Consider the following 18,495-nt stretch of genomic DNA (forward strand, 5'->3'; position numbering starts at 1 on the left):
TCTTGAGCCTGCGCCGTTACGTCACCTTCGCGCGACAGGCTTGGCGGTTCTCTTCGTAGTGTGTTTCGGAGCCTCCTGGAGGGTCCGCGTGATTTTCCGCGGTGTTAGTACAGTCCCAGGAAGGGGCTGGTGGAGTCCAAGGGCTTATCTTGAGGCCGGAGTGTCTCGGCGGACCCTCGGGGTTCACCGGAGGTAGGTGAAGGGGCTTCCAGTGGGGGTAGCCCAGACTCACGCGGGGCCTTCGTTGATACCTAGCATGTTCCTCTGGGGCTTCGCAGTCTCCGCGGAATGGCTAAACTCCGTGACCAGCCTCTCAGGATCCCCGCAGTTCAGCTCAACCTAGATTTTCCTCCTCTACGATCATATCCGCTCCTACGGTCCACCGTTTTTAGTCCCCGGAGTAATCACACCCCTTAAGGGCAGTGGTCAGATTTCCATCTCTGTCTTTGCTTATGAGGTTCCCTCAGTGTACAGTGCCCGCCCCCTCCCCGTCGCCTTTGCGCCCACCTTAAGTGTTTAACTCGTCTTAATATTATACTTGAAAGCCCAGCTGAAATGCACTCAGAATTTTTCTAGGACTTTCCCGGTTAGAGTTAAAAATCTCTTAAGAGAGCTCAGTTCTCTGTACGTTACTTACAGCATACATTTGGTGTTCTGCATTGTATTGTAGTAGTGCCTATTTTTCATTTAGTCGCCAGTCTTTCAGACTCTAACCTCTCCCTAATCATTTTCTTTCTGTTCATTTTCACACTTCTTGCCTTCGTGCCTTTGCACCGTGTCTTAACTTCCCTTCCCCTGCCTCTGAGGCAGTTTTTCACTTTAATCTGGCAAACCACTGCTACTACTACTCACTTTTTCCTTTTAAAGTTCTAAACAATTTCTTTCAAGGCAGAGTTATGCACTCCTTTGCCTATACAGTTACCCTTGAACATTGCAGGAGAAGGGAAGAGTTTAGGGGTCCCGACCTTCTCAAGAGTGGAAAATCCGAGTATAACTTACAGTGGGCCCTCTATATGTGCAGTTTCTCCTTATTCAAGTTCCTCCAAATCCTGAGTTCCGCTTGTGAGTGCAACCATCTGAGAATCCTGTAGCACTGTATTTAATATCGAAGGAAATCTGCCTGTAGGTGGACCTGCACTATTCAAGCCTGTGTTGTTCAAGGGTCAACTATACTCTAGTAAGGGGCTAGGTCTGGCCCAGTATCTGTTTTTGGGTAGTCAGTGAGTCAAGAATGATTTTTATAGATAAACATTTGCAATCTATTTGATGATAGGAAACACTAACTTTGAATCGAAGTAAGTGAAATGTTGCCCCCTCAAAGAATCCCATTCCTTTCATTCATAAATAAAAAATTGTACTCATAATTATTGGGGGGGGGTTCATGAGTAAAAAATCGGGAATTTTTTTCTTTCTTGCTACGTAACTACATAAAATCCTCCAGTTTGCCTCTTGGACTGCAAAACCTGAAATATTTATTATTTGGCCTTTTATGAAAAAAGCTTGTGGACTTGCGCTTCATCACAGTGTTCATATGATAGATACCACTTGTGATTTTAATTTTGTTTCTCATATAATCCAGCACAATGCTTCCTTTCCTTCCTTCCATAAACATTCTTTGAGCACCTGCTTTTAATCTTCGAGACATGAAATTATCAATTTAATGGGGAAAAGGGATCATTACAGTGCAATGTGATTATGTGCATTGACAGAAATACGCAGTCAAGTAGGATCATAGAAGACAAGCCCATGACCCAGCTTAGGAGGTCAGAGGTTTCCTGGAGGATGTGATCCTTGAGTTGAACTTTAAATGATAAATAGGAAGTGGGAGAAGGAGGTCATTCCTGCCAGAGAGGACTAATGAACAAAGACTTTGAGACAAGAAAGAGCATGATGTGTTAAGGAAATAACAAGAGGTGAAGCTGCAAAGGTAAGTGAGGGCAAAATCACAGAGGGCCTTACATGCCATGTGAAGAAGCTTGCACCTTCTTTTCTGGGCAGTGTTGGGCTTTGCAGCAAAAGCTAGATTTGCATGGTGGTTAGGTAATTCTGATGACTATTTGGAAGATAGATGAGGGAGACCTTATATTGCACTTTCTCAGTGAGTGGGAAGATCTGAACTAGGTGGGTTGGACATTATGAAATTTTACGACGATTTGGGAGGTAAAAATCAACAGCTCTTGGTTTGGTAACTATTTGGATGTTGGAAATGAGAAGGAAGGACACATCAAGGCAGATCCCAGGTTCCTAATTGATGCCAATTACTAGCTGAAGTGAAGAATATGGGTGTATATGAAGGCATTGACCATGTCTGTTTGACTCACCATTGCACCTAAAACAGTATGTCCTACATGTTATAGGTACTTCAATGAACAGAAAAGTTTCCTCCTTTTAAATCATTGATTACCATGTTTCATCAAAACAGCTTTTAAAATATGTTGCACCTAGTTATTTTGCTGTTACTGATACATTGTTTTCAGGCTTTTGTGAATAGATGGGTGGCACCGCTGGACTCATTCTCCTGGTATAATTGAATCTCTTGCAATTGAATGGTTCTGGAAAGACATTTTGGCTTAAATCATGTCAGCTGAAAGTTTTAATTAGTCTTTTATTCTGTCACTTTAATTTAGAATTTAACTTTAGAATTGCTTTACTCTTGTTTTCTTTCTTACTGTTCAAACCTTTTAAACTTAACTAACTTGATTTTTAAGGTTCTACATCAGAATATTAGCTTTTAATTTAATTTTAAGCTTTTAAATTTAATTTTAGTCTTCTACATTAAAATATTAGCTTTGTTTTCTTTTCTTGCAGTTTTAGACTTTCAGGAAGTCAAGTGCCTAGACTATGTTCTTATGGATTAAATGTCATCCTAAATTTAGGTTCAGGAAACATTTGTATTTGCAGTTTCACCATAATGTTTTCTGTTGTCAGTAAATGAACATTCTGAGCCAGTGTGCTTTTCTCTGTTTTGCCTACTGGTTGGCTGAGCCAGATTTATTCCTAAGTGTTGTAAATTGGTCAATTAGGTGTGGGAACATTTGTGTACAGCCTCTGTTTATATCTGAGTAGGTGGTACACTCTGGTAGCCCTATCTGGATTCCTTCTTCCTTTGGATTGCCTCTTTTGTATTAAAATTAAATGGTTACTGATCACTAATCCATAAGCTACCACACAGCCTTTTGAAAAGACACAGAGTGAAAATCATAAGTATATCTAGCTGTATGAATAATATGTGTCTATAAAATGTTTTCTTTTTCAGACGTAAGGCAGAGTCACTTTAAGTATTTCTAACACCAATTTCAAACTACTTATCCTTGGATAACAGTCCAGTTATATTAAAGTATGGCTGGTTATAAGCCTGTATCGATCCAGACATATCCTATACTTGGTGAAAAAATCACCCAAGATACACTGTACTGGAATAACTATAAGGTAAGTATAGACATAATTGGGGGTGGGGGTGTTTTGCATTTGTGCTGATTACTGCAGCATACTTTGGATACTGTAATAGAGAGCTAATAACTACAGATAATCTATCAGTGGCTTATAGTTTGGGTATGATATATGTTATTTTTTTCCTTAGAGTTATATAAAAGTCTGCATTCCTTAATCAGCTTTATCATACAAGTACCTTGATCAGAATAGATGATTAATCCATGCCAAATGACAAATTTTAGAATTTGAATCTCATATGAAGTTTTTTGTTTTTTTTTTGCCTTTCTTAATCTAAGAAGGAAGAGATGCAGAATTAATTCTTCTAGACTATCTGTAAAAGCTAACAAATGATTGTTTTAAAAAGATGAACAACTAAATAGAAAAACGGGGAAAGACTGGGATTGGGAGGTTTATAGAAAAAGAAATTTAAGTGGCCAATCAATATATTAAAAGAGCTTCAGCCTCACTCATAATTGAATAAATGCAAATTAAAACAATAATTGGATAATTACTGGACAATTTATTGAATAATAATTTATTGAATAATAAAATTATCATTCGATAATAATTTGGATGCTATTTTTCATCTGTTGTATTGGCACAAATGAAAAGTTTTCATCATCATTGCTACTTGAGGGAGGGAAATTGGTGTAAACTTTATGGAGGGCAATTCTGGCATTATCTATTATGATAGAAATACTTTTTGGCCTTGTAAGTTCCACAGTTTGGAACTTAACGAAAATTTGTGTATAAAGTATGTTATCTTTATGTGTAAAGATGTTCATTGAAGTATTATTTGTAATATTAGAAATCTTGGAAAAACCTATTTGTTAGTAGTGGACTGGTAAATGATGACGTATCTTATCATGGATGGTAAAGCTATTACTCAAGAAAAGTTACCTAAGATGTGTAGGTAAGTGAAAAACAAGCAAGGTGCAGAATGGTCTGCATGATATGATTGATCTTTGTGTCAGTTTAAAAATACATGGTTAAATGTATGCTGGTTTAGGCATTAGCTTTTTCCCAATAAAAATCACAGAAAACTTCACAGCTGAAGGGAAAAAACGGGGTGTGGCTTTCCAATTATATATTTATTTACTTTCATGGCTACAGAGATAGTTCGGGTGATGGGATTTAGGTCTTTTCTCTTTCTTCATACTTCTCTATTAAATACAACTAAGTATATGTTACTAAGAACGAAAAGAAATTGTCAGTAAGAAATTACATGCTGCTTAAATAGTTACCAGTTCTAACTCTGTTAATACTCTGTATTATTTTTCATTAAGACCCCTGTTCAGATCAAGGAGTTTGGTGCAGTGTCAAAAGTAGACTTTTCTCCACAGCCTCCATATAATTATGCTGTCACAGCTTCTTCAAGGGTAAATATAATATTTATTTTTCTTTTGTGTAGTTTATGTTTACTCCTGATCTTGAGCCATCCGGTAAAATACTATGTTTTTTATCTTGTTGTAGATTCACATTTATGGCCGATACTCCCAAGAACCTATAAAAACCTTTTCACGGTTTAAAGACACGGCGTACTGTGCTACTTTTCGACAGGATGGTAGACTGCTTGTGGCCGGCAGTGAAGATGGTGGCGTTCAGCTTTTTGATATAAGTGGGAGGGCTCCCCTCAGGCAGTTTGAAGGCCATACTAAGTAAGAGACCATTGTTGTTTAAAAAAATTTTTTTTGAGGTATAATTAACATACAACATTATATTAGCTTCAGGTGTACAACATGATTCCGTATTTGTATATATTGCCAAATGATCACGACAGTAATTTAGTTAACATCTGTCACCATACAGTTACAGGTAGCTGATTTTTATGTGTTTTGTTGTATTGTAAGCTCTGTTGGTTTTCCAGGCTTTGGGGGAAAAATAGAGAGCAGTTCTATGAAGATTATGTACCTTTATGTACTTTATTTCCTGGTTGTTTTGAGACAGAGTGCTTAACTTGGTTCAGTTCAATGGTTCAGTTTGATGAGGCTCATGAATTCCCTAGAATTGTATATGCCATTTTCGAAAATGTATGCTTATCTAGGGAGATGTCCTGTAGCCTTTCATGAACTTCTTAGTGAGTTATGTGACCCTGTTGAGATTATAAACCATTGATCTAAAGAACACCTTACAGCTATTAATGAGAACGCTAAAGACCTGGACTATATTAGAGGTTCTTGTTTTGAAATCAAGTTAGAGGGTGGATTTTTTTTTTTCTTCTTAGGTTTAGTGTTTTGCCCCTTATAAATTAAATGGCCAGGGCAATTTTACATTATATCTTTGTTTCAGGATTACCAGTGTCATTGCTGAAATTTCCTATTGATTTTAAATCTCAAAAGAGTTTTTATAGTGTATTATCAGAATGGTCTTAGTCCATCAGTAAAACATTTAAAATACAACAAATTCACTTAACATGATACTACTTAATGGCAAGTCTCCTTAGAATTTTTTAAGAACAACCTGTTTTGAAATATTTTAAGTTACAGAAAAGTACCTTTGTGCCGACATTTATTTTCCATTGAGCAGCTAAGTAGAAATGCTGACATATTAGAAAATATAACTTTAAGGCTATTGTTTAATATTCTTATTAACTTCATAGTACATGGGTATTTAAAATTTTACATTGGCTTGGGTAGAAACACCTTTTTTAAAGATTTTCTTTTTCTCTCAGGATTTCTCCCTGCAATTACTCATTGAAACTGAGCTGCTTTTTTTTGAAATTGCGGGAAAAGGGCTGTTTTATGTTAGAAGGTGCCAGAAATATTTTTTTCTTGCTTTTTAATATACTGATCCTTGATCTTTCAGAGCAGTACATACAGTAGATTTTACAGCTGACAAATATCATGTGGTCTCTGGGGCTGATGATTATACAGTTAAATTATGGGATATTCCAAACTCCAAGGAAATTCTGACATTCAGAGAACATTCTGATTATGTGAGGTGTGGATGTGCTAGCAAACTGAATCCAGATCTCTTTGTAACAGGTTAGTGAAATCTTTTTTTTCCCTCCTGAAGTTGATAATTTTATTGATATACTTTAATACTGCTTTGGGACTTGGGATAGAGGAATATAAAAAAGTTTTATAAAGAAATGTATCTCTGTTTTTTTTTTTTAACATTCTTTTTTTTTCTATTGAAGAATAGTCAATTTACAAGGTGTCAGTTTCCGGTAAAGTATGTCTCTGTTTATCCAGTTGCATTATTTTACTTTTCTTCTTTTGGTGATTGTCCTTACTGTCCCCCCAGTGTGTTTGGAAACTTAGTACTCTTTCCAGCTTAGTTGGAAGTTAGTATTCTGGCTTTCACAGAGCCTCCAGCAGCCAAGAAACAGACAATGCAGTTCAATCTTAATGGATCCCTGGGCAAAGATTCCCAGACAACTCAGTAGTAACAGTAGTCTAAAGGAATTTGGAATAGTTTAAGATTCTGCGTGGTATAGTGTCGTGCTTCAGAAACACCCAGTGGTACCAGCGGGTTTGGAAGTACTATATCTTCATAAGTATACATAGGTCTTTTTAAAATTTCATCTAAGCCTTTTCTCCTTTTAAAATTTATGTTTGAATATACACGTGCACACACATACATATATAGTTTTTGTTATTTGAGTAGTGGAACTTACATAATACAATTGATGTTTTAGGGTCATATGATCACACTGTGAAGGTGTTTGATGCACGAACAAACCAGAGCGTTATCTCTGTTGAACATGAGCAGCCAGTGGAGAGTGTCCTGCTTTTTCCTTCTGGAGGTCTTCTGGTATCAGCAGGTATCTGCTTTAAAAATTGCTTTCACCAATATTGTTTGTCTTGAGTCAAAAATTTCTTTATCAGTTACTCTTTATAATTTATCAGTGTGTACTTGAATTGCATATTTAGGTTTTTGCTCAAACAGTTGATAAGTGGGACAGGCAAGTAGTTATCATTTATTGAGAACCTGATATGAGCCAAGCAGTGTACTGTTATGTACATATTATCTCCAGTGCCTTAGAAGTGCCCATGAGATGGTTTTCTCCCTATTTTTCAACTAGGGAAATAAATAAAAGTTTTAACTGAGTTGTCCAAGACAAAGTGGTAAGTGGTAGATCTGAAATCTCAGAACTTGAGAGCCTGTGTTATGTACGTAACCCAGAAATCCAGGTTATACTCCTGCTGTTGTTCCTACCTAAGAGATCTGTGGCACCTTTGGAAAATGGGTTCTTTCAGATCTAGAATCAGGCTTATCTCTTCTTATGAGTCTTGAATGAAGTGGCCTTACCCAGCAAATAGTTGATAGTGCTGGAGGAGGAGATTAAGTGGAGTCAAAGGGGCCTTGATACATTGTTCATCAAGTTGGAACTAGGGTGTTTTTTTAATTATATTGATTATAGTGCATTTTCAAAATTATAATTGAAGAAGTAAATTGGCTTTTTTCATTTGTTCAATCAAAATGAATGTGTTGACATTAGAAGAATACATAGGTAGTCTGTAGCTTTTTTTTTCTTAATTCTTAAATCTAAATAGAAGTTATCCTGTTTTATAATCTTTTCCCCACTACCTATTTGATTTTAAAATAAGTTGATGCTATTGTTAGAGGTATCTATTTTTCTTGCTGTTATTTTGAGAAATGGAAGTAAATTCAAGTTGAACAGGGAGAGTGAATGCCTGTTTGCTAATCTCCATCATGTCACTAATTGTGTGACTTTAGGCAATCTCTTAACCAACATAGACCTTGAAAATGAGATCATTGGTTTCAAACTAATGTCTCTCATGAACTGCTACAGGAGACAGGGACTGTGAATTGGGTTCCAGGTCCTGTTTCCCATTCAGGATAGGTAAGAACTTCATCCCCTTCCACCGCCAGTCCCCAGGCTCTTTATATTTGACCCACTAGACTTTTGCTTAATATTTCATTGAAAGAAAAGTACCGTATTTAAAAAATTCTTTTTAAACCATTGAATTAAATTGCGTTTAAGGATCCTTCCAATTCTTAGAGTAAAAGTTATAGGGAAGTTTTTCAGTTTTGTTGGGATTCACAGAATGTAGGAAATGAAATATACATTATTCATTTCCATGGTTATACAGAATTTCTTTTGAAGAATTATTATAATTTTTTAAATGAAATCTTTTTTGGTTATACTTTTTATTTTGCCAGGCAGTTCTGTGTACTTTACAAATATGAAATTATTTAATTATCATACTGGTTTTTGTGACGTGGGGACTGTTGTTATTATCAATCACACACCCAGTAAATGGTACAGCCAGCATTGAAACTAGGCAGACTGGCTCTGAAATCCCTCCACTCCATGCTGTGGAATGTCCAGTGAACAATGCTTTTCAGGTCTTTGCATAATCAAACTGGTGGTTATTTCTTTTATAGGAGGTCGTTATGTTAAAGTCTGGGACATGCTGAAAGGAGGACAGCTGCTAGTGTCTTTGAAAAATCATCATAAAACTGTGACGTGTTTATGTCTGAGCAGCTCTGGACAGAGGTTACTCTCTGGCTCACTGGATAGGTTAGCATTTTAATTTTCTTTCTTGATCATTCTTAGTGTACGAGTGTGTACTGTTTGACGAAATGACTTATTTCTGCAGTATTTGTGATAGAATAAATATTCTGCCAAATGATTTCCATGAAAAAAATCTGTTTAGTTGAAAATAGTTTTGACCTTTTATTTACATATAGCAAACTTATCTTCTCCCTTGACATAAATTTATTGCCTAAAGTTATATATTTGAGGAATTTTATTGAACCATTCAAGTATCTTTTAAAATAATTTATTATTCTGTAGTTTTCTTCTAAAATTAAAGTCATTGTTGTATATTTGTATATTTTGAAATATTTGTATGTATATATTCTAGCTTATATTCTTTAAAACTTTATGTAAAATTTCTATACATTATAGAAATTATATATTTTCACATGCTGCTATTTTAAATAGGTATTAGTGTTTCATTAGTTAATGTTCTAGAACAGTTCTGTACATTAGAAATATAATGTGAGCTACATATGTAGTTTTAAATGTTTTACCAGCCATGCTTTAAAGGTAAAAGGTAGTAGGTAAAATTACTTTAATAATGTATCTTATCTAGTCTAAAATGTTATTTCAGTATGTAATCAGTGTAAAAATTACTAATAGGCTAGAAACAACAGCCACCATTACAAAGAACTCTCTCTCCCAAAATGTCATTAATGCTGGACAAGCTGAGAAATCCTGCTCTTTTGACTTCTAAAGAGCATTCATTGATGCTTTTTCTTTACTCTTAAGTTTTTTTTTTTAACATTTTTTATTGATTTATAATCATTTTACAATGTTGTGTCAAATTCTAGTGTAGAGCACAATTTTTCAGTTATACATGAACATATATATATTCATTGTCACATTTTTTTCTCTGTGAGCTACCATAAGATCTTTTACTCTCAAGTTTTATCTTCAGGAGACAGTGGTTCACGGTCTGTCCTTCTGGTGGCTAGTTGAAGTCTTTATGGAAACATAATAATAAACAGTTCATTTTAAAAAAGAGATTCAGTGATTAATTAGTTTGTAATTAATATTACTAATTATTGTTTTTCTTCATTGTTGTGTAAATTTTAATATTCATATATTCTAAAAAAGTAGAAATTTTACATTTTATATTCATTTCCAAGATGATTTGTGACCCAGCTTTCTTTTTCATTAGGAAGGTGAAAGTATATAGCACAACTTCCTACAAAGTAGTCCACAGTTTTGATTATGCAGCTTCTATTTTGAGTCTTGCACTTGCAGTAAGTACTTTTAGATTTTTTTTTTAAAGGTTTCACTAACCTTGCCTGTTAAATTGTACTAAAAGGGAATATTAGGGTTTATCTTTCTATTTGAATAAGTCTTATTTCCTTCTTGCCACATTGGATAATTGGGCTAAGACAATATATGGCTTGTCTCAGTAACTAAGCATGAATTTAGATTGAGGTCCCACTCACTGCATAGCTTCAAACCATTTACAGTGTTGTAGCATTGTTAACACTAAGGGCAACCCTGGGAAGTTGATAAAGCTCTCTTCAACACATTTAACTCAAGGGCTAAATACTCCAGAAAGTTAAATTGGCTCCTTGAACAAAAAAAAAGGTGGTGGGGGGTGGGCAAGAATAGAGGGCAGCAAAATGAAATGTCTCCTTTTCCTTCTTAACTGCTCTTTCTGGAATGTCCACTGTCAGGTTAGATGAGCCATTGAGGAGGAATCTGAATTGGGAGAGGAAAAGTTACTACAAAATATTTTCTTGGCAAGTCTGTGGAAAATCATGCCACTGCATAATTCTTTTTCTAGTAAGAGGATGCAGGAAAAAAAAGAACTATTTTGAAAGTTTCCCAAGGTGTCATTAACTGTGTATTATTATACAAACTGCCAGTGATAATTTCTAACTATAATAAGTTCTGTCAATATATTAGTATCCTGGAGGAAAAAATGATTTTAGTCCAACTTTTTGCATAGATCATTGTTAGGCAGAGGCATATCTGAATGGAACTCTGAGGTAATGTATAGATAAGTGGCAAACACATTATAAGTGGAATTTTAAAGAAAAGGTAAATTATGAGCTAGGAATATACTAACTTGTTTTTCTGATTGCTGTTAGCATGAGGATGAGACAATAGTTGTAGGAATGACCAATGGAATACTGAGTGTTAAACATCGGAAATCTGAAGCAAAGAAGGAATCTGTTCCCAGGAGACGAAGGCCTGCGTATCGAACTTTTATTAAAGGAAAAAATTACATGAAACAGCAGGTATTTGTATACTTTGTGTATTTTTTTAAAAGGTGAAATTGGTCTGATTTGATCTTCTAAACAACCCTGAAAAATAGTAGAGCCAATGAAGTCTCCATTTAGCATCTGAGAAGATGGAGATGTACAGAAGTTTGAATCCAGGATTTCTTTATTGGGACTAGATGGCAGTTCTTCTAAAGCACACTTACTAACTCCCGTATGAAATCACACTGCCCGCCATGTAAAGAGAATTGCAGTGAGTAATGTTTGCCCAGAATGGAGGTATTGTGTATGCATTGTAAAGTCACAAAGTCGTAGGAGACTCAGAACACAATGATGTGGCAAATTTTTCTATTTTCATTTAATCGGCATTATGGGTATATGACCATTATGTCTGATATAGTTCAAGGACACCCTGGAACTACGGAAAAAATACCGCTATGAACAAGTTTATTTTGAATGACACTCTGTGATGTTGATTTTTCTCTATAAATTTACTTTTCAATACAGGATGACATTTTGATCAACAAGCCATCAAAGAAACACCTAGAATTGTATGACAGGGATCTGAAAAACTTCCGGATCTCTAAAGCACTTGATAGAGTCCTTGAGGTGAGTGAGGAAATTTTTTTAGAGTTTTAGGGTCACAGCAGAATTGAAAGGAAGGTGCAGAGATTTCCCATATACCACCTTCCTGCCACATGCATGGCCTCCCCCATTATCAACATCCCCCACTAGAGGAGTACATTTGTTGCAATTGGTGAACCTTCAAGGAGCTTATTTTTAAAAGAATCATTTTATTTCTTGCATTGTCCATTTCTGTGATTAAAAACTGGGAAGGAAAAAAAACTATTTAAATTTGATTATTGGTAGTGAGTTTCAAGACTGTGGTTTTTTTGCTTGTCCTGTCTTGTCGGCTCATGTTGACTCTGAAAATTTTTCTAGCCCAGTTGTACAACAAAGACGCCTGAGATTACAGTTTCCATCATAAAGGAGCTAAATCGAAGAGGAGTTCTTGCAAATGCCCTTGCAGGTCGAGATGAAAAGGAGATCAGTCGTGTTCTTAATTTTTTGATAAGGTATGTTTCATGTCTATAAATCACATGTATTTTGCATCTGAAATCTTTCATTATCCAAATTTACTTTTAGTTTGATCCTTATAGAGAACTGACAGAACAATTTAGTAAATCTATTTTAAGGATTTTTTTTTTTAAAGTTTGTAGGTTTCAGTTAACAGAATTTTTGCTTTGTAGGAATCTGTCTCAGCCAAGATTTGCCCCTGTTTTGATCAATGCTGCTGAAATAATTATTGGTAAGTAGTTGTTATAACTTGAAAAATCTTAGCATACTTGTAAAAGTAAAGGTGTGAAATGATGAGATCAAAGCTGAAAATCAAATAGATTGAAATATCTTGTTTTTACCTCCTGTAAACATTTCATGGAGAAGACAATAATAGTAAATCAGTGCACTTTAAAACAGAGTAAAATGTTTACAGTGGCTTGACTTCCAATTGCTGGGACTAGGGTTATTATCATTTTAAAAGTTTTTTTCTTAAATACCTGTAATGACCATGATTCATTTTTAATGGGGAAATGAAAATAAGTCGGGACCTCCACGCTATTTTTTTAATTATTTCTTTTTGAAATACATTTATTCAGATGGATTGTTTACTTTATGTAAAACATAAATTGTAAAATAAGTGCAAATTTTTCAATGTCTTTTATATTTAGTATTTTTGTACTTTTTCTAAATAATTGCTGTTTAGAAGATGTTTCTAGTTAATGTATTTCCTTCCTCTCTTTTTAGATATATATCTGCCTGTGATTGGTCAGTCACCTGTAGTTGATAAGAAGTTTTTGGTACTTCAAGGACTTGTAGAAAAAGAGATTGATTACCAAAGAGAACTACTAGAAACCTTGGGGATGATGGATATGCTTTTTTCTACCATGATGAGTAAAGAAAGCACTTCTGTGTTGCAGCATTCATCTGAGGGAACTCTAGAGAACAAGAAGATGAAATCATAGTGTCTGCTCACCAAGACACATAAGAACTCCTAACTTGGAATAGAATTGATGCTTTTAACTATCAGGAAGAGAATCTCTTTGATACATTTTTTTAAAATCTATTTACAGAAGCAATTTTATGAAAGGCTGGAATAACTATGATTAGAAAATAAGAACCTGTTTTAAGGCATGGTTTTCCATGTGATATTTTGAATCACTTCATGGCATCTTCAGCTTGGAAGGTCTCAGTTGTTTTGGTTATAGTGTATGTCCATCTCGGACAAGTTGATACTAATTTTTACACAAGAGAGTTCTGTTTCAGCGTTTGGGTAGGCATTCAGAATTTTGGAGGGGGTTTCAACTGGGTATTCTGACAGAGGAACGGGGCTTTATTTTTTCTTTATCCTGGAAAAATAACAACAATAACAACAAAACAAACAGCAAGAACAAGTCAAGTCTTTCTTCACTCTAATCAGTGCCCTTGGGATCCCCAGGCCCCAGCTGAGCTTGCCTCCCTCTCCTTGATGTCATCACTCGTCCCAGGTCACATGTTCCCCTTCAGCTGGTATTTTGACTGTTATCTGTTCCAAGTGTGGCAGATTAGTGGCCAACTCTGAATAACTGACACTAGTTGGACATGTATTCAGAGTGTGATGAGGGAGATTTGATACCTAAAAATTGTGCTCTCCATCCCTTGTTTTCTTTTTAGTTCTGTAATCTTGTATGTTTATCAGAGCAAGGTCTGCAGATTGACCTTATGGACCGTGGTTTTCCACTTTCCCTCAACATGCAGCCTTTCTACTGGGTTTTCAGCTTGCTTCAGGTCAGAGGAATGACAACATTTGCTGGTTCCTCATGATAAACAGCCTTTCAGCCTTTTTTATACATATGTTTGGAGCTTATTTTGTAGCCCCCTACCCCTCTGAAAACTATTTTCTCTGATCTGTATTTAGATTTTTATTTTTTCTCTATTCATATCATCTTGCGTTTCAGAACCCCAAGCCAGAGTAGCTTGCTTTGGAAAATAGTTGTATTTTTTTAAAAAGTTTAATGTAAATCACATTTTTTATAAAGAGATCTTATTTTTCTTCTTGGATTTCTGAGTTGTATTAAGTCCTGATGGATGGTCACTGGCTTGTGACTCCTAGCAGACTGATTTTATATTTGCTACCCTTTCCGCCTTCCCTCAGTTCCTGTTCCACCTCAAGTAGTTAATTATCTGTAAGGAAATATGTCTTAGGCTAGTTAAAGGGAGATTTTATAATGGGAACTTCTTAAAATTTCAGTTCTGTGAATTCAGATATATTTTTTAAAGCAGAAAAAATACTCCTATGTTCTGCTAAGGGCACGTGCTCAAACATAGGGTCTGGTCTCCCAAATGAATTGATTTAAGCAATCATACAGCCCAATGGGTTATAAGAAACCAGGAGTTTGCTTCCCTGAGTAATTATGAGATTAGTCAAGGTCAGAAACTGTGTTTTCATGTTAAGAAGGGCTAATTTATTTAAATAAATTTTGTATTTAAAAGCTTTTTTTAAATTTAACTTCATAAACATACTGATAATTTGTATAATAGTAAAAATGAAAAGTTGAAATTCTATCAAAAACTAGCTGCCATCAACTATATAACGTGACAAGGGTTTTTCCCAGACACGTATTTTATTTGATTCTTACTACAGCCGTCCAAAGTTGGTAATCTCACTTAACATTGAATTTACAACAGTAGTTAATTCACCCTTGAATCCCCCAAGCTTGAGTTCTTCATGCCAGCTCTGAACTGGCCTGCACACTGGGGCAGAAAGCACTCATTCCCTTTAGTAGAACTTCACTTAGTGCTGCCATTTTTAGATGAGATATGTAGTAATCACACATTTTCAAAAAGATTAGGAAACAATTCTTACAGTCATCAATACTTCAGTGTTAAGTTTAGGAACAGGTTTTATATTCATTGGGACCAACTAGTATTTGCTGTTTGAAGTAGTATTTGAACACAGCTAACATGTTACAGTATGTAACAATGGCCTTCAGTTCTAATTTAAAATGCCTAACAGAGTTTTAAACTTGTGAATTGTAGTTGAAAGGTTTTTTAAGATGTTTCTGAGACTGCAGAAATACTGAACTATTTCAGAGAACTAAGAAAGTCACTGTACATTTAATTTATTATATTTATAAGTTAAGCACTTGGGAAGGTTTTTCTTGTTGGGTCAAGTGTTTGATTTGCTATTTATAAGAAAATCAAATATCTTAAATATATGCATACTGTTAATTTGTTAAGACTTTGGATTATAAATGGGATTGTTTAGAGAAATTCATCTCTATCAAACATTAATTAAAAGCCCCATTAAAAATGATTATTAAAACATAATGGTTTTCTGAATGGGATATTTGTAAGTTAAAAGTTTAAGGAAAGCTTTAAAATACTTAAATTTTAACAAGTAACTATAAGTTGTCTTTCCCATGAACAAAATGCCCTTTCAGACAGACCTTAAAAAACATTGATAAGTAGGATACATGCCTCTTCCCCTGGCCATAGTTAGCTGCTCCAGGGGTGGTACACTTGGCTCAAGCCCTCTCTAAGCAGGGAGTTGTAATTTGTGTCATCAAATTCTTGATCTGAGAAAATGTGGGAGGCTGGGAACGCTGTGTTTGAGTCGTGAGAAGAGGAAGCTGGTGTTCAGAGAGAATGAAAGTCCAGACGAAATAAGACAAGGCCATCCTGCCTCAGCAGGTCAGGCTAGAGAGAAAGGGTCTTAGTTCTCTGGTTTCTGTTTTCCTTCTGGCTCCTCCCCTTAGGGGCTCCATGAGTCTTTGGAATCCCTCTAATAAATTCTTTCTGCTTAGGTAAGTGTGAGTGCTTTCTCTTATTTACAACCAAATGACCCCAAAGACACGGATTCACTAGTCCTTACACTTAACTGAGAGACAGAGGCTGGGGTCCTGGGGCTGTAGCAATGAACAAAACGGACAGAATCCCTGTCTTCTTGGAACTCATGTTCTACTTGGGAGAGGTAGACATTCAGTAAGCAAGTAAAATGTATAGTGGGTCAGATGGTGATGAATGATAAGGAAAATCAGGCAGAGGAAGGAGATAGGAAAGGTTTGAGGGGAGGGGTAGGTAGGTCGGTGGTCGTTGTAGAAAGAGAAGTGAGAGAAGTCCTCACTGAGGCAGCAGTTGGGCAAAGACCTTAAGGAGATGAAGAGGGGTCCTCACTGCTATCTAGGGGCAGAGAGCAAAGACCCTGGGGAAGAAGCACGCTGGGTGAGTTCGGGAAAACAAGGTGGCTGGTTTAGCTGACATGAGGCAGGGGAGAGGAGAGTCGTAACTACACCTGTGAAACCAGCACTGCAAGCGAGATAACGTGTCTGTCACCCTCAAAAGTTTCTTTTTGTAAACCCTCCCCAGCTAGGCCCCTACCTCTCAGGCAACCACTGATCTACTTTCTGTCACTATAGATGAGTAGATAAGTTTGCATTTGCTACAATTTTATACAAATGGAATCACAGAATTTAAGAATGGGGGAGCTAGCTTCTTTCACTTAGATAAATGTTTTGAGATTCATAATTCATTTGAGATTCAAACTGGAAGGAATTACAGACTGTGTGCTGGTGGGGATAATCCTGTAGAGAGGGGGAAACTGATGATTATAGGAGAGACGAGGGCCAGTTGCTGGGGCAATGTCTTGGGGAAAGGACATGGGGCTGAGTAGCCAAGCAGAAGAGTTGGCTTAGATAGCAAATGAACAGTTCGGGCATAGTTCAGGAGAGAAGGCACAATATATAGCACAGGTGCAATTACGTGTGTATATGTGATGGTGGGGGTCTCTGTGCTTCTGGAGGCAAGGATGGCCAGGCCTCCACTGGGGCCTCAGTGAAGGCAAGCACCTTACACACTAGATGGTTGAGACATCATCAATGCCCTGTGCTTCTGTCCCAACTGCTACTGGCTCTGCGCTGCCACAGGCCCTAGCGTCAAGATCTGGGACTTGGAGGGCAGGATCATTGTAGGTGAACTGAAGCAGGAAGTTATCAGTACCAGCAGCAAGACCCCAGGGTACCTCTCTGGGCTGGTCTGCTGATGGCCAGACTGTTTGCTGGCTACCTGATGCGAGTGGGGCAGGTGACCATCAGCACCCGCCAGAAACGTGGCAGAACTTTAAAAATAAACTGGGTTTCTGACTTTTAAAAACAAAGTGATGGGGGTGGTCTATGGAAGTACTTTCCTGGGAAAAAAACAAAACAACCAACTGAAACTGAGGATAGAGAAGGAAGAGATCAGAAGTGTTGAAAGTTTGAGGAAGGAAGAGAAAATATGAAACAGTCCTCAAGAGGACAAGAGCTCAGACTTTGGAGCCATCTGCCTGGGTTTGAATCTTGGCACAGCCACTCGCTAGCTATGTGACTTTGGGCAAGTTATTTTTACTGTTTTGTATTTCTTTTTCTCCAACTGTTAATCAGACAAATAAAATCACAGAAGGTGGTTGTGAGAATTGAGTTAATGCCTGTAAACCTAGAATCTTTCCCTCGTTTGATATTATTATCACGGGGGAATGAACAGACTAGAGAATGAAGTAGCATTACCAGCCGCACTAAGGGCCCACGTGAGGTCATGGACTTAAAGCGAGACTAACTAGCAGGATTCTGTGTTTTTCTCTATTCAGGTTTGGCTGTGAGGATGCAGGCGTGGGATAGGCTGAGATACGGACTTAACCAGCAATGCAGTTTTCATCGGTGAATGTGAAATAATTGAGAAAGGGACAAGGGTGTTTTTGAGACTCACATGAAAGAGTGCTTATAATGGACCATGGACTCTAAGCTGGGTGAGTAAGAAAAATGAGATCACGAGGGAGTGAGGGCAGTGAAAACGGGGTTGATGGACTGCTGGCTGTGAGGAGTTGAAAAGTTACAGTTGGTGTACTGGAGGCAGTGAGCTAGAGACGAGAAAGGTGCTGGCCAAAGAGCCAAGAAGTACGTCAGGACTAACGTCAGAGAGACTGACAGCAAGCCAGGAGCTACGATGTTCATGAAATGATGGGGAGTGGCCCTGCGCTCTGTGCTGACCAATAAGGTGGAGTGTGACATGTGAGTCAGATGGCATGAAAGTCACAGGTGAGGTTTTCTTGGGAAGGGGTAAGGGAGCACGGTCCAGGAGCAGCACTGAGCCTCACCCACCCCATCTGCTGGGCAGCACTGTGAGGGCTGTTGTGGAAGCAACAGCAGCAGCACTGGGAGGACTGTAGAGGAAACTTGTTAACAATAACTCACAGGAGCTGGCCTCTCCTCCCTCCTGCCTTCCGAACCATGTGTGATTGTATCTAATTGGTGGAGCCCAATTTTGCACCCAGAG

The 18,495-nt window shown here is 37.0% G+C and overlaps 1 protein-coding gene across 1 annotated transcript; it reads left to right on the forward strand.

Annotated features, from left to right (window-relative positions):
* Window positions 1-28: 28 nt before the first annotated feature.
* Window positions 29-15,991, forward strand: UTP15 (UTP15 small subunit processome component). The gene is made up of 13 exons (XM_010949296.3): window positions 29-192; window positions 3,257-3,429; window positions 4,719-4,811; window positions 4,906-5,090; window positions 6,238-6,416; window positions 7,073-7,198; window positions 8,788-8,923; window positions 10,089-10,173; window positions 11,020-11,169; window positions 11,659-11,760; window positions 12,094-12,227; window positions 12,402-12,460; window positions 12,955-15,991. Exons 2-13 carry the CDS (start codon window positions 3,340-3,342, stop codon window positions 13,170-13,172), a joined length of 1,557 nt encoding a protein of 518 aa, XP_010947598.1. The 5' UTR covers window positions 29-192; window positions 3,257-3,339; the 3' UTR covers window positions 13,173-15,991.
* Window positions 15,992-18,495: the final 2,504 nt, after the last annotated feature.

The sequence above is a fragment of the Camelus bactrianus genome, chromosome 3 (genome assembly GCF_048773025.1).
Source record: "Camelus bactrianus isolate YW-2024 breed Bactrian camel chromosome 3, ASM4877302v1, whole genome shotgun sequence".
In the NCBI taxonomy this organism is placed as follows: Eukaryota; Metazoa; Chordata; class Mammalia; order Artiodactyla; family Camelidae; genus Camelus; species Camelus bactrianus.